At 41.4% G+C, this 24331-nt stretch overlaps 2 protein-coding genes across 4 annotated transcripts; one reads left to right on the top strand and one right to left on the bottom strand.

The window, feature by feature from the left end:
- Nucleotides 1–4759: 4759 nt before the first annotated feature.
- On the bottom strand, nt 4760–13399 carry TDP2 (tyrosyl-DNA phosphodiesterase 2). 2 transcript variants are annotated; one of them, XM_065052989.1, is made up of 7 exons: nt 13096–13399; nt 12895–13010; nt 9663–9830; nt 8320–8411; nt 7561–7847; nt 7178–7348; nt 4760–6351 (listed from the first exon to the last, which is right to left on the bottom strand). In XM_065052989.1, exons 1-7 carry the CDS (start codon nt 13312–13314, stop codon nt 6070–6072), a joined length of 1335 nt encoding a protein of 444 aa, XP_064909061.1. In that variant the 5' UTR covers nt 13315–13399; the 3' UTR covers nt 4760–6069. The 2 variants fall into 2 exon arrangements, with proteins under 2 accessions (XP_064909061.1, XP_005505323.2); XM_005505266.3 differs by having other exon boundaries at nt 7729–7847; nt 13096–13384.
- ACOT13 (acyl-CoA thioesterase 13) lies at nt 13360–20733 on the top strand. Of its 2 annotated transcripts, none has more exons than XM_013367910.3 (3): nt 13360–13500; nt 17677–17861; nt 20010–20733. In XM_013367910.3, the coding sequence occupies exons 1-3, from the start codon at nt 13420–13422 to the stop codon at nt 20164–20166; spliced, it is 423 nt and encodes a 140-aa protein (XP_013223364.2). In that variant the 5' UTR covers nt 13360–13419; the 3' UTR covers nt 20167–20733. The 2 variants fall into 2 exon arrangements, with proteins under 2 accessions (XP_013223364.2, XP_064909063.1); XM_065052991.1 differs by lacking the exon at nt 13360–13500 and adding an exon at nt 17068–17175.
- Nucleotides 20734–24331: the final 3598 nt, after the last annotated feature.

Below are 24331 nucleotides of genomic sequence, written 5' to 3'. Positions count from 1 at the left end.
GGAAATGTACCCTAATGAACTTAGCCCCTGTAACCCCTGTGTGGGGCTTACCTGCACTGGGTATTTCAAAACAGCACCCACATGCTGGTCGAGGGATGTGATTCTGCCCCTCTGCTCCACTCTGGTGAGACCCCCACCTGGAGTTCTGTGTCCAGCTCTGGAACCCCCAGTACAGGACAGACATTGACCTGTTGGAGAGGGCCCAGAGGAGGCCACAAAAATGATCAGAGGGCTGGAACATGTCTACTGTGAGGACAGGCTGAGAGAGCTGGGGTTGTTCAGACGGGAGAAGAGAAGGTTCTGGGGAGACCTTATTGCGGCCTTTCAGTACTTGAAAGGGGCCTGTAAGACAGATGGGAACAAACTTTTTAGCAGGGCTGTTGCGACAGGACAAGGGGTGATGGTTTTAAACTAAAGTAGGGGAGATTCAGGCTAGACATGAGGAAGAAATTTTTTACAATGAGGGTGGTGAAACACTGGCCCAGGTTGCCCAGAGAGGTGGTAGATGCCCCATCCCTGGAGACATTCCAGGCCAGGCTGGATGGGGCTCTGAGCAACCTGATCTAGTTGCAGATGTCCCTGCTCATTGCAGGGGGTTGGACTAGATGACCTGTGAAGGTCCCTTCCAACCCAAACTGTTCTATGATTCTATGCACTGTGTCTTCAGCAGGATTTTTACTGGATTGCCTGCCACAGGGTAAAAACAGGCTAAGTTATGCAGTGATAACACAAACTTTGTGGAGATTTTCAACCATGCTGAGTGTATACAACTGAAAATCATTACAACTGCTCATCAAACAGACACCATCTGTTTCCGTGTAATTATTCTCATCCTTTTTCTTTTGTACAGCAACCATAACAATAGGCTCTGCATGTGTTGCCATAATACAGGTTATCGTGTTTCTATTTTGATCTAGTAATTTTGGATATGTCTTATCTGTTCTTGTATCAGATTGACTTCCAAACCCGTATATGATGTCTGATGTTTATAGCTTTAATCTTCCATGCACTTCCTCTTTGTAAAACAAATTTTTATGAATTATGGTTTCAGATTACTCCCTACATATCCTTTAGGTATAAATTTTTAATCATGATAGTGTAGTTTTCTGCAGTAACTGTGGTAGTATTTTCCCATTTTTTAAATCTCTTCATTATTTACCTCCCTAGATGTTTAACATTTCTTTATTTTGTTCTATCTAGATCTCTTTTATTATAGCAAACTCAAGCTCTTTTGATATAGAGATGTTTAAGACTGGTTGGATCCTCAGAAGAAATTGCTTCTCTTGATACCTGAATCAAAGTATTAACAAAATAATGCCTCCAATAGTATATGATTTCCACAACATCCATTGTTGCTGTTCATTATTAATAGGAGAGAATTATTGCATTTTCTCACATTCACATGTCTGTATAAGTCCTTTGGGATATATAGACACTGTTATATTACGTTATTGCATCAGGAAAACAAATCATAAGTTGTAGCCCAATAAATATTTTGCTTAGTTTAACTTTGTTGTTTCTGTCCCTTTAAGTTTTAGTTGCCATATTCAGCAGATATTTTGCTTTTTGCATCACTGATTAAATTAAGAGGCAAATTAATTGAAGGGCTCTGACTGCTCTTGATTGTCAGCAATTTGGATGCTTACTGAGTGGTTTAAAGTATATTTAATTAAGGATGTATTGCTTCACATCCAAGAGTCAGTAAAACATTTGGCACTTACGTCTTCTTAAATTTAAGTATTAGCACTTTTTTCTGTAGTTCCAGAAGGAGAGTTTTAAAGGCTATATGCATAATTTCCTCATTCTGAAAGAATTACGAACCATTAATTGCACTGAATATAGTCTTCTTCTTGCCTGTCTTTTATAATTAGGAAAATTAATTGGTCCTTACAAAGTGTTATGTCTTTGCTTGTTCCTAATAAAAATATTATGTTGTCGCTCACTACCTGTTTGAAAGATTAAGAGAGACTGTGGACCAGAGGAGGTCAGGTAGTAAATGTCAGTAAATGTGTTTGGAGTTTAGGCATTGAGTTGTACGCTACTCAGAACGCTTTTTTCTCTCTTCTTTCCTCCCCAAATTAAAAACCTATCCATCCTAGAAAAACAGCCTTTTTTCATGCCTTCCAAAATAGTCCCAAAGTTGTAGCCACATAAACAAAACCAGCCATAATAAAGAAGGCCATGTAAATTGGTGTTTCTTGTGAGTTCATTGTGCTTTCCTCTTCTTCAACATCTTCAGAGAAGTTAAACCATCATCTCCTGCCTGCACCTTCCCCACAAATCCTTTGGCTGTAACTACCAGGGAGGCAGAGGAGGAGGCTTAAGTGATGAAAGCAAGCCCTATGACATTTCTTTGAAGGCTCTTGTTGAGGAAGAAGAGAGCACACAGCAAGTCAGACAGTGTGACTGTGCCAGCCCCATTTTAAACCTGGAAGGAAAATCCTGGCAGTTTTGGATATTTTTCACTTTTTTTAATAGAAATATTTATTTGGGAGTACAAAGAAGAGATCCTTCTCCTTCCTTGTTTTTGAAGCTGAGTTATTACACAATAATGGGATATGTTGAGAGTAATCAGGACATGACATCCTTCCCAAAACAAGACAGTCTCTTTCGACTTTAGTAAAAGGAATTTGGGGTTTGTTGTTTAAAGAAGCGAAAGCAGAACTGGAGATTTCTGAAGCTGATTTCTGTGGAGATGAATTAACATCCTGAGGTTTATTTGCTTGTTTATTAAGGTCACCCAGGCCTCCTGTTGAATCAATGGAAAACTACACCTACCTCAGGTGTCCCCATTCCTGGGACGAGGAGGGGCTGGATCTTGTTTGGCAGCTTTAGACGGGACATGAGGAAGCATTTCTTTACCCAGAGGGTGACCAAACACTGGAACAAGATTCCTAGAGAGGTGGTCAACGCCCCCAGCCTGTCAGTGTTTAAGAGGCATTGGGACACTGCTCTTAACAACATGTTTTAGCTTTTAGTCAGCCCTGAAGTGGTCAGGCAGTGGGACTATATGATTGTTGTAGGTCCCTTCCAACTGAAATATTCTATTCTATTCTATTCTATTCTATTCTATTCTATTCTATTCTATTCTATTCTATTCTATTCTATTCCATTCCATTCCATTCCATTCCATTCCATTTAATTCCAGTAAGGATCCATACATTTGTCTACTGCTGCCCTAGAATCACATAATGTCCTGAGTTGGAAGGGAACCACAAGAATCAACAAATCCAACTCCTGTCCCTGCATATGACAACCCGACAGTTCACACCATGTGTCTGAGGGCGTTTTCCAGTCTCTTCTTGAACACTGTCAGGCTTGGGGCTGTGACACCTCCCTGGGGAGCCTGTTTGAGTGCTCCACCACCCGCTGGCTGAAGAACCTTTTCCTGATCTCCAACCTAAACCTCCCCTGGCACATCTTCCTGACATTCCCTTGGGTTCTATTGTTGGTTGCCAGAGAGATCAGTGCCTGCCCCTCCTTCTCCCCTTGTGAGGAAGCCCTAGACCACCCTGTATCGCCCCAAGCCCCACTCATCATGTTTGCAGGGTGCAAGACAAGAGGTAAGAAGGGCAATGTCCAGATACACTCCTTCCCTGGCGCTTGTCTGGCTGAAGTGTGCAGCCAGACATGTTAAGCTAAGCAATAATGGGATCAGTAGAGTTTTCCTTGCTGGGCAGGTAGGGCTTCAGGTTTGTGCCACTGCTGTTTGCCCGTGTGACAAGCTGTTTTTTTGGTTTTTGTTTGTTTGGGTTTTTTTAAGTGGCATTAGTTGCAGGTGCCCAGGAGCTGGTGGGGAGAGGGCTGCAGGGGCCTCTGTGAGGAGCAGCGGGGGCTGCCCCATGCCAGACAGTTCCAGATGTCTCCAGTAGACCCACTGCGGGGCACAGCTGAGACCCGCAACCAAGGTGGTGAGTTCTCAGAGAAAGCATACATAAGACAAGGCAGAAACAGCTGTGCAGGCAGAGGAGGAGGAAAAAAAGAGTGAGAAACAGCAGAGGGAACACCCGGGTCAGAGGAGGTACTCCATGGCAGAGCACATACAGCCTGAGCCCATGGAGGACCCACAGGGGAGCAGAGGAGAAGCGGGAGAGGGAGGGCACAGCTGAGAAGCACATTTGTGTGCCGACCATAACCCCCTTCCTGTCACTCCTTACCCTGCTGAAGGAACAGCATAACCTGCAGCAATAACAAGAGGGAGGAGAGGACCCTGTGGTGGCATTGACATTGAGAAAGAGAAAAGGTGTCTCCCCTAGATACTTTAATGTTTTTCTTTTTGTTTCCTAATACCCAAATCAGTAATACATATATGCTACTTGGCATAAATTAATTTCCCCAAATCAAGTTTATTTTGCCCATAAGGGTAACCGGTAAGTCATCTCCCTGTTTTTATCCCATGCCATGACCTTTCCCGTTTCTGTTTCTTCCCATTTCTTCTTTGCATCTCACCAGGGATTAGGGGAATGAGTGGCTGGGTGGGAGCCTGGCAACCACCTGGGGCTAACCCGCTACAGAAGTCCAGCAAAATACAAGTGGTTTGTAAGCTTTGGGCTTAAGACCAAAGATGAACAAGTAAAGGAATTCAGACTGTCAGCTACTGTGTTCACTTTGTGTCATTGACAGGGGTTGTCTGTGCTTCTTCTCCATGTCTGTGCACTGAACTTCACATCAGAAAGTTAGGACACTTTTCAGTTTAAAGCAGTTTAGTACTTTGCATAACTATGAAATGACAGTTTATACAAGATTGATTACACAGTTCTTTGAGTAAGAGAGTCTGTTTAATCTTTTGCAAAGTCAGTGAGACCTTGAGCTGTTCAGGCTTTGCACAACAGTTTACCAGAGCATTGTTTCTAGAAGCTCACTAGAAAAATAACACATTTTAATCTACAACTCATATCCAGGTTAATAAACACAAAGTAAGGTATATACATTCCCACATGAACAACTTCCATGTATCTGCCTATATGATTTTCTTGTCCAATAGAAGGCATATCATTCTTAAATCTGTTCAATATAAGTCTAATTCCTATTTAAGAAACTCTTATTCTCTAAGACCTCAGCATTCTTTCCTCAGCTCCTTGCCTGAATAAGTACATATATACAACACAAACTTCCAAAGCTAATACAAAACACCCTACAAAAGACAGAGTTGTAAAGGATAATGGAAATCACAGACTCACAGAATAGTTTGGGTTGTAAAGGACCTTCAAAGGTCATCTAGTCCAACCCCCTGCAATGAGCAGCGACATCTTCAACTAGACCAGGTTGCTCAGAGACCCATCCAGCCTGGCCTGGAATGTCTCCAGGAACAGGGCACCTACCACCTCTCTGGGCAACCTGGGCCAGTGTTTCACCACTCTCATTGTAATAAATTTCTTCCTCATGTCCAGCTTGAATCGCCCCTTGCTCTATCGCAACAGGTCCTGCTACAAAGTCTGTCTCCATCTTTCTTACAGGCTCCTTTTAAGCACTGAAAGGCTGCAATAAGGTCTCCCCAGAGCTTTCTCTTCTCCAGGCTGAACAACCCCAACTCTCTCAGCCTGTCCTCACAGCAGAGCTGTTCCAGCCCTCTGATGATTTTTGTGGCTGACTCTGGCCCCCCTCGAACAGGTCCATGTTTTTCCTGTACTCAGGGTGCCAGAAACAGTTACAAAAGAAACAAAGCAGACATAATAAAAGTATTCTTAAAATAAAAAGCAGCATTTATTATGAGATTATAATACATGCCAAAATAAAAGTGAGTTTTAAATCACCAAGTATGTTTATGAATTGTATTTACAGGTTTTTCCTCCCGTTTTAAGACTAGAATTTGGTTTTGTATTTGTGTGTACTGCTAAAAGTAAATTTTCAAAAATTTGATTCCAGAATAGATGCACACTATGAAGTAAAGGGATCCTTGGCTTGAAATGGAGCCATTCCAGTAAGAGTCAAGAGCAGAGAATGTATTGGGGTTGAAAATTTAAATACGTCCTATTTAAACTGAGAGGGTAAAATTTTGTAAAAAACAAGAACAGGTCACCTAAAAATTAACAATGCAAGACTGTCTGGTTTGTTGTTTTGGTTTTTTTTTTATAATATCACATCAAACTTACACAGAAGACCCCAGTGATCACTAGGGAATCTGCCACAGTCTAGTTTTTCCAGTCCGATTAAGTCCATACTTCGTGGAATAATATGTCCCCCGTCTGCTGCAGGCCGAAAGTAAATGCGATCAAACCTCAACTTGCACTTGTACTCTGCATTCAGGTTGGTATTGGAGTAGGTGTCCCAAGTGTAGCGGCAGTGTTGAGGTTTACCCAAAAACTCCCAGATATCCATGATGTTGTTAGGTAAGCTACCCAGTTTAGCAACCTGAAAGTAGAAGGGGAGGGAAAATCCACAAGATACTGAATTTGCAAATTTTACCTTCAAAACCACATCATCGCTTTTTTTCTGTGAAACATGAGTTGTTAAAAATGAAGATATGGGAGACGTTTCTAAATTTTGGTGTTTCTCAGGATACTCTAAAGCATGACCAATTCTTATCGTACTTTCTAAATCCAAAACACATTACAAAATAAACATTCAGCTCCGAAATTTTGAGGTACAGGGGTCAACACCATGTTCCTTGAAATAATGTCATTCCAGCTCACTGCAATGAAATTTCATTATAGGGAAAGATGAAACACTGACCTTTAGTAATAATGCACAAATTTAACTTTTAATATCAGCAGTCAAAACCAACTTTTGATTATCCCTATGATGGGGGATTTATTTTAAACTCCCAAGATCTATTTCTCCAGAGCACTCTCTTCTCTCATTGACTCTACAAGCATTAACTCTCTGAGAATCAGAGAGCTGAGCAAGTGAAGATCAGGTTCTCAAAATGAGAAGACGCTTTTCAAGTTGAAACTTCATCGACTACCCCTGCATCTCATCAGATATAAATATTACCAATAAAGCATTTTGTCATTTGGGGGAGGGGGGAGCTCCTCATATACACAACCTCAGCTATAACAATGCCTCAGCAAAGCAACGCCACAGCTTCTACTTAGTTGTGCTTCCACTTTTTAAGAATAAATGTTGCATATCTCTGTTCTGCCTAAGCAGGTCATTTCTCATAAAGGCAACAGAAAAGCCTCAGAAGTTTCTGTCAGGGTACCTTCTCAAAATAACAAGGTTGCTTATTTCTATTTACCTCACTGTCTCTGAGGTTTGTATCACCTCCAAATATAACAGTGGTGGACTCAGACTCCTTCTGCATTTTGTTTAACACTATTTTCAACTGCTTCATACGCTCCTTAGAATGATCTTTAGTGCTCTCCAGATGAGAAGTCATGAGGCAAAGTTCATTACCAGATATGCTCACCTGTGCATGAAAGAAAGAAGCAATGTTACTATCCACAGCAGGATAAGAAGTTCAAAGACAAAATATAATCACGAAGTAAATTACTGATTGACAAAGCTCTGGTTAATATTAGTTTTACATTGAAGTAAAGTGGCTGACAAGTGGATAACAGGCTTTTAGTTTTGTTTTCAGAGTTTATGAGACTTGGAAACAAAGCACAGCCAGTAACTTACATAAATATTTAAGTTCGTTAGTATCAAATGCATCAAATGGGTTCCTGTGTTTGGAGAAGCTTTTCTGCTGTTTGAGACTGCCACAGAGCAAAGCCAGTCCAGCCTTTTCTGGAATTTTTTGTTTTGAAGGGAGAAACACAGCTGTTCAGTACATACTGACTCACTCACATGCACAACCAAAAGGTTCCTCATCATAGAGGTTGATGGAAAAGGTATTATCTCATATTTCAGTATCTTCACTCTTGATTTCTTCAACATTATGACAGTGAAATAGCCATCTATGTTGCCTAAAGAAGAACAAGGGAAAAAAACTGTCAAGGATATCTTCTGTCATGCCATAAATAAGTTAAGGTTCTAAAAGAGACCTTTTTACCATGACCTGGGAGAATCGTCTTAATTTATAAAATTAAGTCATTAGTTAGAAGTTTTGTAACAGTGGTGTGAATTTTTCAGATATTTTAAAAGCAAATATTAAGAAATGACTTCTCTGTGGCACTTCTTTGGCCACCCTTGCTGTCAGTCTTTCAAAATGCAGAAAAAAATACAAAAGAAACCACCAGGCAAGCAAGCTTTTCACATGCATAATTTGCATCAGTCTATATCCTGATATCAAAACACAGAAAATAATTTAAGTGCTTTCTTCTTCACTCTCCTCTTTTCATTCCTACAAATGGTCAGAGATTTAGGTAGGAGAGACAGAATAAAACCCAACTTACTCTTTCCGATTTCTGTCTTTAGAAACTGAGGGTTATTTCTTACCTGGAATAACAGTGTAGCTGCTCGCTCTCATCTCTAGAAGACGGAGATGTGGTTGGATGACCTCTTGTAAAAACACAACATCTGGACTATATCTGAAATTGGCAAGAAAATATTTTAAATTAACCACTACAGTCTGGGGCCAAATGGAAGAGGATCAGGGATTTCAGGTGCACCTTGCCCTCGTATTCCTAGATATTGTAAAAATCTGTCAGGTTTTTTTGTTTGTTGGTTTGGGTTTGTTTGTTGGGTTTTTGTTATTTTTTAACCTCCTACCATCATATTTAGCTGCATATAGACACAGTGCCATAAAGGAGGAAACAATTACTATTATGGAGACGGACCTGACAAGGTAGTAAAATGCATTACTTCCTTGTACCTTGATCTTGCGAACATTTGCACAGGTTTCATATACCACATACATGACGAATTCAACTTATGCAGCTTTGGAACATGTTCTGCAACATCCAAGTTCTTCAGAAGATTCCAACCACCATCTCATTCCCTTACAAGAAATCCTCCCAGGTAATCTGCCGTTAATTTTCTCCAGTCTCATCAATACCAAGCTTCTTTATTTCTTAAAGCTATGCAATCAGTAACAGTTCACGTGGGGCAGTAGTCCTGAAAATACTGATTTAGAAATGACTTTACAGCTGTCCCTATTTCTGCTACACCACTGAATAACCCTCCTCTAAGCAGGTGAAGGACAAACCTAAGGTCTTATTTACAGAAGAAAAATATTGTCACCCCAGATTAACAAAATCAAGTGAAAAGTGATTTAGTCATGGCATTTCTGCTGTTTTAAGAACTTAAATTATCACTAGTTTAAATAATTTAATTTACACTGTTACTGTATTAAGGAAAATCAATTTATGTAATTGTTAAATTGCTCATAAATATATTCATAGAAGACTACCACTGGTGAAGCTATAACAGGTAATCACACATTCTATGGCTTTTCTCTTGCCTTGCACATTTTCTTTTTTGATAGACAAGCAACAGTAATGGGAAGACTGCAATTTTTCACATTTCACTAAAAACTAACCTTTTTTGTTGTTTCAAACAGTTTGCTCTAGTGTGGAGTTACTTATATTACTGGAATGAGACAAAAAAGCTTTTTACACTAGCATGCACAAAGTATTTAACCTTCAGGATGCTGCACAGGTTCACACCTCTTCCAACCAGTATATCAACTTTTATCCAGCTATTTAGGATTTATAAAGTGATTGTGTTGTTGCATCTAATGTTAAGATAATTTGGGCATGAAGACTTGTAAATAACTAAAACAAGATGCTTTTTCCTTTAAAGCTCAGTACACAACAATACAAAGATGAAGCTACACTTACAATGCCAGGTAAGAACAGATTCCTCTAGCTCTTTCTTTTAGATTTCCTACATCCAGCCCATCAATGTTCCACGTTATCAGTGAGAAGCTGCTGTCATCTTCTTTTTGCTTCAAGTCTGCACTACTGACATCAGCATTACTAGTAGTCGCAACTCCTGTGAGGTCAATCCTGAAGAGAGAGTTTACTTGTCTGTCAATAGGCATAATACTATTCTTTCTGCTATTACCTGCCTTATCTTCTAAAGAAAAATGTTTTAGACCCATCACAATTTACAGGTGGCCATCTAAAATTTTTCCAACATATAAGTTAACATGTATCGATTACAACATAATTTAAAAGCACAGCAACTGAAACATACAGACCTCAGTCATACACAGCCTTAGTACACAGGTGAACTAAGTGTTTTTTCCTCTTCCTTATAAACACAAGATAACAGTTATCATTCTGATTTAAGTTAATCAGATGGTGACCAATGTAATCAAAAGCACTTGAGTAATTTCACTCTTCCCCATTGAAATATAGGGGGGCTCCGTATGTTACTTTTTCAAACACTTTTTTAGCCTATTAGAAACAGAGAACTGCAGCCAGGACTTGCTTTTATGTGCCTGTCTTTGTAGTACAGCTGAGATTCTTTCAATCGTGGAACCCCCTGGGGAGGTACATGTACAAACTTTCTCTTGTAACAAACTGGTAATTCTTTTCTTTGAGAATATTCAACCCAGTTCCCACCTGAAAAACACAGGCCCTGTCTACCCTGTTGATCTGACAAAGGCTAAGCAACACTGTCAAAGTTTAAGTGTCCTGTCTAGTCATTGTTTAGGGACTGTGTTGCTAAAGAGAACCAGACTCTAACATGGTTGTACTGGTTTGCCTGGGATGGAGTAAATTTTCTTGATAGCAGCTCATATGGTGATGTGGTTTGGACTTGTGACCAAAACAGTGTTGGTATCCCAGGGATGTGTTAGGTGTCATGAGCAGTGCTTACACAGCATCAAGGCCTTCTCTGCTGCCCCACCAATGAGTGGGCTGGCGTGGACAGGAGACTGGGAGGGGACACAGCCAGGACAGTTGACCCAAATTCACCAAAGGGACATCCCATACTGTATGACATTGTGCTCAGCAATAAAAGCAGAGGGAAAGGAGGAAGAATCCTGCTTTCCTGGAGATGGTTGAACACCCGTCAATGGGAAGTAGTGAGTGAATTCCTTGTTTTGCTTTGCTCGCATGCATGACTTTTGCTTTACCTATAAAAATATCTTTAACTCAGCCTGTGAGTTTTCATACTTTTACCCTTCCAATTCTCTTCCTCATCTCACTCTGGGAAGAAGAGATTAAGTGGTTGTGTGGGGCTGAGCTACCCACTGCGGTTAAACCACAGCACTGATCCAATGTAAATTCCCTGAGTGAAGGGAAACTCTGTAACAAAATACAGTAAATAGCATAGCTAAGACTAGACAAACTGTATTTTGGTGAAGCTGGGATGTTAGAGTTTTGGTTTTAAAGGCAGAATTTGTACACACACATGAAAACAAGGTCTTGAACCAAAACAAATCTATTCCCTATAACTTAGCACTGGTTTTATACTGGGTGCTGCACAAACAATGTAAGATTGCACTACCATGCTCATGTAATTTAAACTCAACAGAAAAACAAAAGCAAAAGAGAGGAAGCTAATGGATATTTAAGTAGGTAAATAACACAGTATACGCCTCCAATATTTCCATGACTATTTTTTATATTTACATTGTAACCTGAAGGATTTTGAGATGAAATACGAAAGTCTGTGTAATCTTCCTCTGACTGGGAGATCTCCAAATAGTCCTCCCTCCCAACATATGCTGCATACAACAGCTCAAGACAGAACCCAGAGTGGAAAGACAGAAAGAGGACAGAAAAGAAAAAAGCGCTGCCAATTTGATAGGGATGTATTCTGACTCATCACAGACTACCTAGAGACCAATGCTAACACTCAGCAGGCTTGCATTTTTCATACATACATATCAAGCAAAACCAGGTATGCTGTTATCAAATACCTCTTACTCATAACTATAAAGATCATAAGGGCTCTCCTACACACCATGCAAGTCTGTAATAAACAAATCTACCGGACAAAAAGCTTCCCTTGGGACTGCGAATGACAGAGATCTGTAAAAGCTCAATTCCACACACACCCTTGGTATGCCCCACAGGTATGTTGTGATCATAACTTCCACAGGTATATTTAACAAGGTGTGCAAGTACCTGTCAATTTTATTTACAGAAGTATAAATACATCTAGTATATGACATCTATGCTCAGTTTACACTTATACAAGTGTGTGCATGTACAGTAACATCTGCATATGTATAGCTGCACAAGGCAAGACCATAAAAAGAAAATGACCCTGTCCCTTCCCCAAAAGGCTCCCCATCTGCTAGCCCAGAGGAAGGCAGCTGAAGCATCCACAGAGTGATGGGGCATCTTCTCAAGAGAAGGTGGCTGTTCCCCTCGAAGGGGGCAGCCTTGGGAAACAACGAGAACCAGGGCGGAAACTTAAGGGCGAGGCATGGAAACCATCTGCCCCATCACAGCTCAGCAGAAGTGCCGGGTCAGGTGGAGAGCGGAGCGCTGCTCCCGGGGAGGGGGACGCTAGGACCCGGGAGGTGCCTCTCCGTGGGTGCGGGGGCCCTGCACCCCCCCTGCGGAGAGGAACCTGCCTACAACCGGGAGCTGCGGGGGCACCGCTCCCCTCACCCCGCCAGCCCGGGCGCCCCCGAGCCGCTGCCTGTCACATCACAGTATCACAGAATGTTAGGGATTGGAAGAGACCTCAAGAGATCATCCAGTCCAATCCCCCTGCTGGAGCAGGAACACCCAGATGAGGTTACACAGGAAGGTGTCCAGGTGGGTTTTGAATGTCTCCAGAGAGGGAGACTCCACAAACCCCCTGGGCAGCCTGTTACAGTGTTCTGATACCCTTACTGAAAAGAAGTTTCTTCTCATATTTAGGTGGAACCTCCTGTGTTCCAGTTTGTACCCATTGCCCCTTGTCCTACCATTGGTTGTCACCGAGAAGAGCCTGGCTCCATCCTCGTGACACTCACCCTTTACATATTTATAAACATTAATGAGGTCACCTCTCAGTCTCCTCTTCTCTCCAAGCTAAAGAGCCCCAGCTCCCTCATCCTTTCCGCATAAGGCAGATGCTCCACTCCCTTAATCATCTTTGTGGCTCTCCTCAGGTGTCACGTACCAGCTGCCGGGCCCGGGGCAGGCTGGCTGCACCCCACCCGCCGCCGCCTTCTCCACATCCACATCTTCCTCCTTTTCCTCCTCCAGCGGCGGCTCGAAATAGGCGTTCAGCGCCCTCTGAAACACAGAGGCAGACGGCGGGGAAGGGGCTGCCGCCACCACCGGGACAGCCCCGCGGTCCCGCCGCCGCCTCCGGGCGTACCTGCAAGTGCCAGTCGTTGTCGGCCAAGAAGCTGCGCGCCACCGCCGCGTCGCTGCTGGTGATGGCGGCAAACTCGGAGCACAGCACTTTCCTCCGCTTGGCGAGGTGCAACTCGTTCTCCTCTTTCGCCTTCTCCGCCGGCAGCGGTGGTTCCCTCCCTGCCTGCGGGCACCGGCCCTCCTTGTCCTCCTCCCGCCGCCCCATCGCCACCGCCTCCATGGCTTCCACGGGCGGGGAGCTGCAGGAGGAAGCCGGGAGGAAGCTCCTCCCGCCGGGGTTGTGGTTCCGGGGCGCGGGCGGGTGACCGCCGGGCGGGAGGGCAGCATGGGGTTGACGGTGGAGTCCTTGAAGCAGGCTATGAAGTACATGGTGGAGTCGCAGGGCTTCGACCGGGTGCTCCAGAAGGTACGGGCGGGCCGGCGGGAGGGGCACGCGGGAGGGTCTCCCGCCCGGCGCGGCCGGTGACGGTAGCGACAGCTTCTGACTGGAGACACGCCGGTTCGGCCGAGGTGGGGCTGCTTGTTCAAAGGCCGGCTTTTCCCCTCGGGGAATAAAAATCTGCACCGAGGGAATGCCAGGAAGATGTGCCAAGGGAGGTTTAGGTTGGACATGAGGAAAAGGTTCTTCCCCCAGAGGGTGGTGGAGCACTGGAACAGGCTCCCCAGGGAGGTGTCACAGCCCCAAGCCTGACAGTGTTCAAGAAGAGACTGGACAACACCCTCAGACACATGGTGTGAACTGTGGGGTTGTCACATGCAGGGACAGGGGTTGGGCTCGATGATCCTTGTGGGTCCCTTCCAACCCAGGACATTCTATGAGGTGTACTTTCCTTACAGGCCGTCTCACAGCCCGAGGCTCGGCTGAGGCCTGGTGAAGCTGTGCTGGCTGGCCAGGGCAGTGCCCGCCTCAGGCACTGCTTCGGGTGGGCAGCAGCGCAGTGAGTGGTGTCCCAGGGCCAGGCCGCCCAAGCTGCAGGAGGCCAAGGCTGGGGTTGAAGCTGAACCCCAACTGCCATGGGACGGCTGTGGGCACATCAGGAGCCCAGGCGTGCAGGCCTGCCTCTGCCATTGCTTTTTCACAGAATCACAGAGTGGTTCGGGTTGGAATTGACCTCTGGAGATCATTTGGTCCACCCCACTGCTAAAGCAGGTTCACCCAGAGCAGATCACACAGGAGTGTGTCCAGGCGGGTCTTGAATGTCTCCAGAAGAGGAGACACCACAGCCTCTCTGGGCAGCCTGTTCCAGTGCTCTGGCACCCTCAAGGTAAAGAAGTTTCTCCTCATATTCAGATGGAACCTACATTTTCCCTGGATTCATGATTTACTAACAGGAATGTGGGGCCCTGATGGTAATGCACAGTAGAAAACACAGTTATTACTCAATAACTCTTTAAATACACTGCCTTCCAGTACCTCTCAGAAGAAAAAGATTGTGCTGAATAGCCTTACCATGAGTTATTTAGTAACTAGTATTCTCCTCTTTGTAGTACCTGTGACTTAGCTAACTTACAGGATTGTGAAATTATGATTTATTACTCTTCTCTGTCAAAAAAAAAAGAAAAAAAAATAGCTTGTTATAACATCTGACATTTCACCTGGAAGTCAGGGCAAAACCACAAGCACTTAAGTGCTCTGTGAGCTCCTAACAAGACTCAGTATAAACAAATATATTTGACTGGTACATCTCTAATGTAATACTACCTCAATTCTCAACTCAAAAAAAGTTGAAATTATGTTACTGTGTCTTCTTAAATGTTGTAGTGTGCAGCTGATGTGTTCTCAAGCTGCTGTGTAAGGTAGTCCTATGAAGTAGTTTTAGTGTTCTCCTGAAATTTAGCAATGTTAGAATTCTCCATGTAATTTCTGTTATATTTCTTTTATTTCTACGAGGACAGGCTGAGAGAGTTGGGGTTGTTCAGCCTGGAGAAGGCTCTAGGGGGACCTTATGGTAGCCTTTCAGTACTTAAAAAGAGGCCTGTAAGAAAGATGGAAACAGACTTTTTAGCAGTAATTGTTGCGAGAGGACAAGGGGTAACAGTTTTAAACTAAAGGAGGGGAGATTCAGACTAGACAGGAGGAAGAAATTTTTTACAGCGAGGGTGGTGAAACACTGGCCCAGGTTGCCCAGAGAGGTGGTAGATGCCCCATCCCTGAAGACATCCCAGGCCAGGCTGGACGGGGCTCTGAGCAACCTGATCTAGTTGCAGATGTCCCTGCTCATTGCAGGTGGGTTGGACTAGATGACCTTTGAAGGTCCCTTCCAACCCAAACTGTTGTATGATTCTGTTTATTTGTGTAACTGTGACATGGAATGATGCACTAAATATATCTAAGAAAGCCAACCATGTCCAGATTTATATGTTTTGCATTGTAAAAGAGCAAGTGTAATATTGGAAGCATGTTTTTATTGACAGGTCCATGATCTGATACATTTAATAGAAAGTAGTTATTTGCAAAGCAACTGTCCTTGCCTTGTTTCCCCAAGACATTTTGGTCTTGTATATAAAAAGTATAAAGCCTTAAATTCAAGAAGCTCATTTATTTGTGGAGCCCAATTAGTTCTTAGTCAACTCTTCACTGTGATAACTTTACTCTCCTTTTCCTTAAAATCCTATCAAGTGGAGAGCAAATGCAGTATTTCAGCTCATAAAGGTAACTGGCTAGAAGTGAGCCTTGGGAGACAGGCTTCCTGCTTTGCTCCAGAATACTTTTAGACTTTTTGTGCAATCTCCTTCTAGAATTATGATGCTATAAACATAACAATAAAAGTATAGTTTTGTTTGAATTTTAAGTATATGATGTTTTTCTGGGAGGTACCTGAAGCCTTTCTTACCATAACTAAGTATGACTAAAGATTTTTCCTGTTCTAAAGAAGACAGATTTCAGTCTGAAACTTTACAGCTCCTGCATCAGACTTAGTTTTTGGTTTAATTCCAATGTAGTATCTACATAGGGCTTAACGACTGTGGTTTTTAAAGCTCTTTCTCCAAAGAAGTAGAGCATCGCAGTAGTGGCTGAAAGCCAAAGCAGCATACTGTTCGCTGAGGTAGACGCGTGGGAGGACAGGCAAGAAGAGCTGTGAGAAGTACAAAGCAGCAGCTCTGGCTGTATAAGTCCTGGAAGCATTAAAATACTGAGCTGTTTTCATCAAGGAGAGCAGGCAGCTAGTGCCAGGTCAGAGCAACAACAAATGAAACCACATGCTTTCCTTGCCTGGCTGATGGATTGGAGCACTCTCTGACGGCAGTGGAAACTTATCTGCTCCCACTGTCAAGCGTCAGTAAAGTCCTCATTAGAAATTCCGTCAGAAATTTAGGCCTCCATTCAGCATGCCTGTTTAGCACTTGGGATTTTCATTGATCAAGGTGCTGTTTCTATATTAGGACACTGCCTCTGTGATTTCCCCTCTACTTAATTCCAACTCTTTCCGTTTGTAGATTGATTGTGTACTGTGTCATCATTTATCTTAGTATCATTTCTCTGCAAAATCTGGATAAACTTTGGCCTATCAGAAAGGGACATTGGCTGAAACGGAGTTCTTACCCTGCATTATAAATAAGGAATAATGAAACTGGAGACATTTCAATCTTAATTCTCTTTAAGATTAAAAAGATTTAAGTCAGCTCCATTGTTACGGTATGGAAACGTTTAAGTTAAAAAAGAAGAGTAAAAAAAATCACAAAATTAGTAGGAATTATAACAAATATTATACTCACATTTAACTTGTGATCCAAGTACTTCAAAGTCGTAGTTATAGGTGTAAATATATATATGTTGAACTTACCCCAGGTTTGCATTTGCTTTCAGATTTTGAATATCTTTCAGACTTTGAATACAGTGCAACTAACTAAAAAAAACTTGAAATAAAAAAGATTTTAAAATAATGAATTGCAATAACTTCTTGGTCTCAGAGATCCAGCTTCTTGTGTTGGTTACACGGGGAAGTGTGATACCATAGGTGTACTGTAATTTTTCTATTTAACACCTATGGGCTGGAGTAAAAGTGCATATGCAAGTCATGATGCTGTAATACAGTGTGATACAGCCTTGGATACTTCTACCCAGGATTATGAATTTCAGGTAAGGAAGGCCAATTTGATTAGCATTTCCAAGGCTTATTTCAAAATACTGATCTCTTTTTACTGAGGTTGCTCTAGTTTAATGATTAATTAATTACTGTCAGTCTCATTTCCATTTTGTGAACTAATAAAGACACTTTCACAGCTATAGTACACACAGAGCAGTTTCATGTTCTATCTAATCTGGCTTTTCAGTCACAGATTAAAGCAAAAGGAAAATTGGAGAAAAATGTTGTCTTCTGAGCAGTTCCTGAGAGCACAGCAAGTATTGAAGTTTTGTTAAGCTGTCAGTTTAAATATTTATCTACACTAGAAGTACAAATTCTTCTAAGGCTCAGATATGGAAATACCTGAAGTGACAGCTGAATTACTACATTTTCCATCTTTTAATTTGTCCCAGGAGTTGAGAATTTAAAAAGATTTACTTTCAGTTTAACTCAGGGTAGTATCAGGCTTTGGTACTGTTGTCAGTAAGTTTTTTATTCCTTTTTTGGTTATACAGGTGAAACTTCTCTCTGCAACTCCTGGAAAAATTGTTTGTGAAATGAAAGTAGAGGAGGAGCATACAAACAGATTTGGCACATTACATGGAGGCTTGACAGCCACACTTATAGATGTGGTGTCAACAACAGCATTGATATACACAGAAAGAGCAGCGCCTGGGGTCAGTGTGGACATGAACATCACGTAGGTATCATCCACCATATTTACCAGAACACACTAACGTTTCTTCCCCTAACACAGTATCACTCCGTTGTATGTCATTTCGACACTGTAGTGCCCACTTAAAAAAGGTGTTTTCTTTGGTTTCAGAAGTCTTGTTTTGATGAGGGGGGGAATGTGCTTAGGAGTATTGCCATTTAGTTGCAAAATTTGAGTTGGACTTTAAGCTTTTATTTGTTACATGCATGTAAGAGTCCGTAGGCATTCCTACACAGAATGTAAAGGGATGTTGATACATGGTTAATTTTAGTCTTATGAAATTGGCTCAATTTCTGTCTTCTCTTGTGAAGATATGTTAGAGTGCATCCTCAAACACCAAAATCTAAGGTAAGCAGCTTTTATAAGCCCCTTTTTTAGTATTAGTCCATAAAATACTAAAACAGGAAACAGTTTAGCTCTGTTGTGTGCACACGTAAAGGGTGAATTACAGATTGAATCAGTTTCTCACTGGGGGAAGATTCCTTTGCTCTAGGTCATTTCAAGGTAGTTTTATATTGAGAATAGTTCTTCCTCTAATGCAAATTTAAAGCACTGTGTCTTAAAAAAAAAAATGTTCTGAAACCTTTGATCATGTCAGCTTTGCTTCATTACTTTTAATGAAGAGATTATGACTGATTGGAACTAAAGTAATCCTACTTGAAATAACTAGCACAGAGCATTAAAAATTTTAGTAAAGTAACCCCTCGTCAAAACTGTCTTTAAATGTTAAATTTAAAAAAGCTTCAAAAGTGTGTGGGGAGTGATCTGGGTCTTTGCCAAGTTTGCTCCTTTACCACCAGCACCCTCTGATTTCTCCATTGGGCAGGTGGGACTGGAGCATCTATTTAAGCTTTATACTACCACTGTGATTACCAGGAAACGAGAACCTGAAATTCCTCTATGATTATGTATTTTTTCCCTACAGTAGTATAACAAGAGGCCAAAATCTAAATTATTTACACTATCAAGTATGCCTATTCAGATACATAAAGGTTAAAATCGGTTAAGAAAGTGCTGTCTCTAGAGTTGATCCAAAATGACTGAGTAGCATAACCTTTAGGAAATGTTATCTGAAGCAATATTAATAGCTTTGTTTAACCCAGACTACTGCTTTCAGTGAACAAGCCATATTAGATAGCAAATATTGCTATAATACAACCTCTTCCTTTTTGAGAAAGAGCTTTTTAAAAGGCTGTCATGAGGAAACTGTTTCAGTAATGGGAAGAACAGAGAGAAACAGAGAAACTATTTTTTTTTAATCACAAGAGGATCAGCAGTAGCCTCTGAGAATGAACTAAGATTGAAACCCTGCCTCTGTCAACTAATGGGGCTTGCAGTACATCAGCATTAGGTGTGACTGACATACTTTTGACATGGTGTCATGTTAAAAAAGACTGGCTGATGAAATTTATCTCAATAAGATTTATATCCCTCAATTATACATTCTCCTTTGTAATATTGTTTCCTTGCCTCAGATCATGGTTGGATCCTGTTCCTCCTAATTCTTTCCAGCTGTTTTGTGGGGGAATTTCTTGCTATTCTCTGGAGAGTATGTTTTAAAAGCACACCTTCCTATTCATGTAAATAAAAACAGTTATCTAATTAATGGAAACAGCATTAAACCTGGGAAGTCTGAAGGCCTCCCAGATTTCCATGACTTTTTGCTGACCAGGGTATGGGAAGCAGTTAATCTGTTCTTAGGTTCCATGCAGAAATGACCTTCAGGAGCCTTTGTAATGGAGATATTTTGCAGCTCAACCCAGCAGACTGGTTTAGAAAGGCTGTAGGGAGCCAGCAGTGGCTGGAATAGGACTTGGAGCCGAATTTTTAACTGAGGTCTTAGATATCCAGTTGGTTTCTGTTCCAAAATGGACTCTTCCTTAGAACCAAGCCAATGGGTTTCTTTCTATCCTCCATTTTCTCAGAGAACTCTTACACTGAATTACCACTGAAGTACTTAGAGGAGCTCAAGGACTTTTAAGAAGTGGGGATTTGCAAGCAGGCCGTTAGAGGGAGATGTGTCTTTATTACTCACTTTTGCTAATTCCCTTCATGATAATCTAAAATACAGAAATATTCTTGGATTTGTACTCTGTACAGCCTCTTACCTGTTAATTTTGTTCTTCATTGAAGATATACTTCTGCCGCTAAGATTGGAGAAGAGATACTGATTACAGCTCAGATTTTGAAGCAAGGAAGAAATCTTGCATTTGCCACCGTGGACTTAACAAATAAGGCGTCGGGAAAGTTAATTGCACAAGGTAGACATACAAAGTATATAGGAAATTAATATAAGAAAGTAATTTAAAAATAATTATGTTGGGCTTAAGAATCCCATATAGAATTGTTTTCCCATTTATGCAGTAAGACATTATCTGCATGAAGTTGCAATAGTTTATATAAAGTAAATTAGTCTCACTTCCATAATAAATGAACAAATTTCTTGATTATCACCAGTATTGCTACAGGCCTAAAATTAGTGCCTATTTTGGAATGAACAACACAGTATGATAGCATGGGGATGCATCTAGCTATTTTTGGCCAAGCTAACAGAAAGGAAGAGTCTTTGGACCAGCCATATGGCTTATCAGCATGACAGTGTTTTAAGAGATCTGGGTGTTTTTGCCTGTGGTGTCATTGTGTGACAAAGCAACCCTGTCTTCAGGCCCATCACAGTCACGTGCAATCAACACTGTATATGCTTACAAACTAAACTACCCATTCTGTAAGATGATTGTACAGATTTTCTATAACATAGCGTGAAACGGGTTTGAAAGCATAAAGCAGGCTAATACGGAATGTAATTTACTGATGCTGTTACAAGCTCAAAATTATTCAATAAAGCTTTCTGAAACTACCTTTTAAAAGATTATTTAATAGTCTTGTAACCTCTTTGCACAAAGTAAAAGCTTGCCAGCATGGAGTGGTTGAGAGTGAGTGTGGTGGAACCCTTGTATCCAAATTCACCTGAGAGATTAAATCTGTCATTCCAGAATGTGAAAATGTGGTTATATCATCCATGGTTTTTAACTCTACGTACACGAGTTTCTGGCTATATTTGTTTCAAAAAACCATCAGCTGAGAGTTAGAGATGTATCAAAACAAATTTGGTTGAGACTTTCATCAGGCTAAGGCTGTAGATTATTTGACTAGGGTTGAATTTGGTGGACATAAGCTGCTGTTCATCAGCTGAAGACTTGTCTCCTCATGCACTGTTGTGGACAGGTTTAACTGCATTCCTCAAACTGATGACAAACAATCCTTGGCAAGGCTATCACACTGTAATAAAAAAAGCGATGCTACATATGCAGTGCAAGTTTACATAAACCGTAATCTTAGTTTTTCTGCTGTAGTGGAAGATTTGGAAAAATTAATCTACACTAGTAAAGGGCATGCATAATTTTGTCATGGGGATTGACTCACTGTCTCTAGTGATTTAAATTTTGTAATTAAATGTGCAGTTAGGCCACTTTTTCGTGCATGCCTAAACCTAAAGAAATAATTTCCAATTAATAAAGTGACCTGTTCACGCAAACTGATTTTCAATATGAAGTTGAACAAGTTTCTAATATATCAGCAATCCTTCCAAAATGGATTTCAAACCAGTGATATAGTTGGTAACTTACCCTTCTAGTGGAAGTTCTCTAAAAACAATACCTACAGTGGGCTTTTGCTGCAAGTTTAGAACAGTATTTCAACAGTATATACAACTAAAGGTTTTTCTCTGAGGTTCTCTTGAAAGCGCACATGGCTTACATGCCTGTGGCTAGTTAAACTTTTAATAGTAGCATGCTCCCTTCAGCAGTACATTCGTAATTATTTTTCCCCAGTACTTGCACTCATGCTCACAATCATCCCTGAATCCCATTTTGTAGAAACACAATGCTTTGCTAAAGCACTTCTGTGAAGACAGTTATTACAGGAGCAACCTTTTTTGTTTTAAATCTTTACTCAGCAGAACTATATGCTTTACTGTGTTGTTTCTGACTTTACAGCTTCCTCTGCCTGGAGATCAATTATGAGTCTTAAGCATCTCCAGCTCCTCTATAATTTCTAGAATAAACAAACAGAGAGGATCCATCATAGCATGATGTCATACCTAGTTGGTTTAGCAATTGCTGTTCTGGTCATCTTTGTGTTATCATGTTCTGACAACTCCAGTCAGCTCATTCTTACATTGACTGACTTTCTTCCATAGGTTATCCATGTAGTAGAGTGTAAGAGGTGAAGGAAATAGAAGTAAGGATTAAAACTGCTCCCCCAACTACTATAAACCCACTCCCCTCCCTGGAACACAAGAGTGATTTTGATTATTTGAAATAAAAGGCAGAGGCTGAGAATGAAGGAGGCACCGGATTCAAGAAGCACCAAAAGATTTAGAATACTCCCATCTCTGTGTGCTTGGGCTGCTCTGTCCTAGTGCAGCTGTCCCACTGCAACTTAGTATGACATCGCTCAATCAAAGCTGGTTGCCTCAGGAACCTACCAGAGTTAAGTGATCTCATTCTATCACTTAGCATTCATCATATCTACATAATTACAATTGAAAAGTGTCCAGGCAAATTAAGAGTGGCAAACCTCAACATAGAAACTATATCCTCCTGTTACCATTTGAGCCTGGCAAGGACTGCTGCAGGCCAAGAGGGAAACTGAAAGAAAAACAACCCACTTCCTGAGCTAACTATCTATCTTAATAACAGACTATTCAACAAGAATATTTTAGTGCTGCCTAATTAATAAGAAAGAGGGACATCATTAATATGCAAGCCACTTATTTTAGAAGCAGTTCATTAAACTGATTATTTTAAGATGACCTTGTCTGTTATCCCTCTACCACCAGCAGCATGCTGACCTCATAATTTATTTTGCAACTTAATTTAGGCTTGAAGATGATCGTAGAAGGAATTGTGACCATTGGTGTTGCTTAGCTTTGGCAGTAGATTGTCAAACATCAGACTTAATATTTGGAGGTGTTCTTTACTGATTTCACCCTAACCCAGGTTTTAAAAAATCTCTATCTTACCTTAGCTGAGTCTGAAAAGAAGTAACAGAAAACAATCATTGTAATAAAGCCAAATGGCACGTGGTTCAACCTGGCATCAGAACAAACATTTCCTGTGGGGTTGACCTGGTTCCATCACTGCAGATTTAGGTATAATTCCCTTACAAGCAAGCAAATAAGGTGACTTGATGAGATCATCTTGTGATTCTTATTAGTATACCAGATTACTTATGCAATAACTGACAGACCTCCATATCTTACAGCTGCAAATAAGAATGTTCCTCTCATATTGTGCGGGGTTTTGGTTTGTTTTCCACCCCCTCTCTTTTTTTTTTTTTTTTTTTTAAACATATCAAACACCTACACCATAGTCCTTGATGTCTGGAGGTCTCCTTACAGAGGAGACTTTTCACATAGCAGCATGTGACATGTTACGGAACAGTTTGCCTCTATCAGTGAGAGTAACTGCAACTTCCCACTTCACACAATATATTGGTCAGCCAAGTGTGGTGCTGGTTTCACATCACCCCTATTGCACAAATGCATCCAGACTGACAGCTCAGTATCTGCACCATGGTAGAACTGTGCACTGCAGATCCCTTGAGAAAATGAGAAATTAGAGTAATTCCCGCTGGCATTTAAAAGCAAGACTCCAGATACTAATCAGGGCAACTACTAATCACAGGTGAAGGTGCTGTGAGGATGGATTTAGTCACTAAGAATTCCAGCTCTTGGGAAGAAGCAACTTGTGATAAACTAGGGAGAGGAGGGGGTAAGGAAGGACATTACTCCTGAAACAAGTGTTAAACCACCAGGACTCCTTGTTCACCTTTCAGTTTGAGGCACCCGTCACAGGGGTCTCATGGCTAATCTGCCAATTTAATTACAAGCTAGTTGGTTTACAATTCTCAAATTGGCAAGCATTACCACCTAAAGGGAATGGGGGAGGTGGGGAGAATTAGGCTGTTAAGTAACTGTTCTGAACAGCAGTTCTATTCAGCTTCATTGACTGGCTCCGAGCCACTACCAAGGCATATGGAAGAATTTCCAACAGCGTTTTATCACTATTTTAGAATTTGCTGCAGAAATCTGCAGAAACCATGTAGCCAGTTGAAAGAAACACCAAAACCTCTCCCTTGCCTCTCCATGGGAATGAGGAAAAAAGAACTTTGATTCCTGTTTGGCTACTTAAGAGTTCAGGGACAAAGGCATTTATTGTGATTCTGTAGTGCATTCCCTGAATAACTGCTGTTAGCAGATTCCCCAGGTCCCAGACTGCCATGGTGTGGGACACTGCAGCATATACAATTCTTACCTAAATATGTTACCTGCAAGCTCTAATTAAACAAGACAACATTGGCTATCCTCCAGAAAAACAAAACAAAACCACATGCAAACCACACACCCCACCGCTTTTGTTCACCAAAACAGTACCTGGGGCTGTACCACAGTA

Source organism: Columba livia, chromosome 2 (assembly GCF_036013475.1).
Source record: "Columba livia isolate bColLiv1 breed racing homer chromosome 2, bColLiv1.pat.W.v2, whole genome shotgun sequence".
NCBI classification, from domain to species: domain Eukaryota; kingdom Metazoa; phylum Chordata; class Aves; order Columbiformes; family Columbidae; genus Columba; species Columba livia.
The sequence above is the reverse complement of the archived record's forward strand: the minus strand, read 5'-3'. Positions and strand labels throughout refer to the sequence as shown.

What these genes read in the sequence shown, in the direction of transcription:
- TDP2 (XM_065052989.1), bottom strand. Translation starts at nt 13,314, where the DNA reads ATGGAGGCGGTGGCGATGGGGCGGCGGGAGGAGGACAAGGAGGGCCGG. An exon ending in TGCCCCGGGCCCGGCAGCTG is followed by an intron (nt 9,831 to 12,894) that starts GTACGTGACACC and finishes CTCTCTCTTCAG; the next exon opens with GATTGACCTCACAGGAGTTG. An exon ending in ATCTGTTCTTACCTGGCATT is followed by an intron (nt 8,412 to 9,662) that starts GTAAGTGTAGCT and finishes TGCCAATTTCAG; the next exon opens with ATATAGTCCAGATGTTGTGT.
- ACOT13 (XM_065052991.1), top strand. Translation starts at nt 17,083, where the DNA reads ATGGGCTGGAGTAAAAGTGCATATGCAAGTCATGATGCTGTAATACAG. An exon ending in CCCAGGATTATGAATTTCAG is followed by an intron (nt 17,176 to 17,676) that starts GTAAGGAAGGCC and finishes TTGGTTATACAG; the next exon opens with GTGAAACTTCTCTCTGCAAC. An exon ending in AGTGTGGACATGAACATCAC is followed by an intron (nt 17,862 to 20,009) that starts GTAGGTATCATC and finishes TCTTCATTGAAG; the next exon opens with ATATACTTCTGCCGCTAAGA.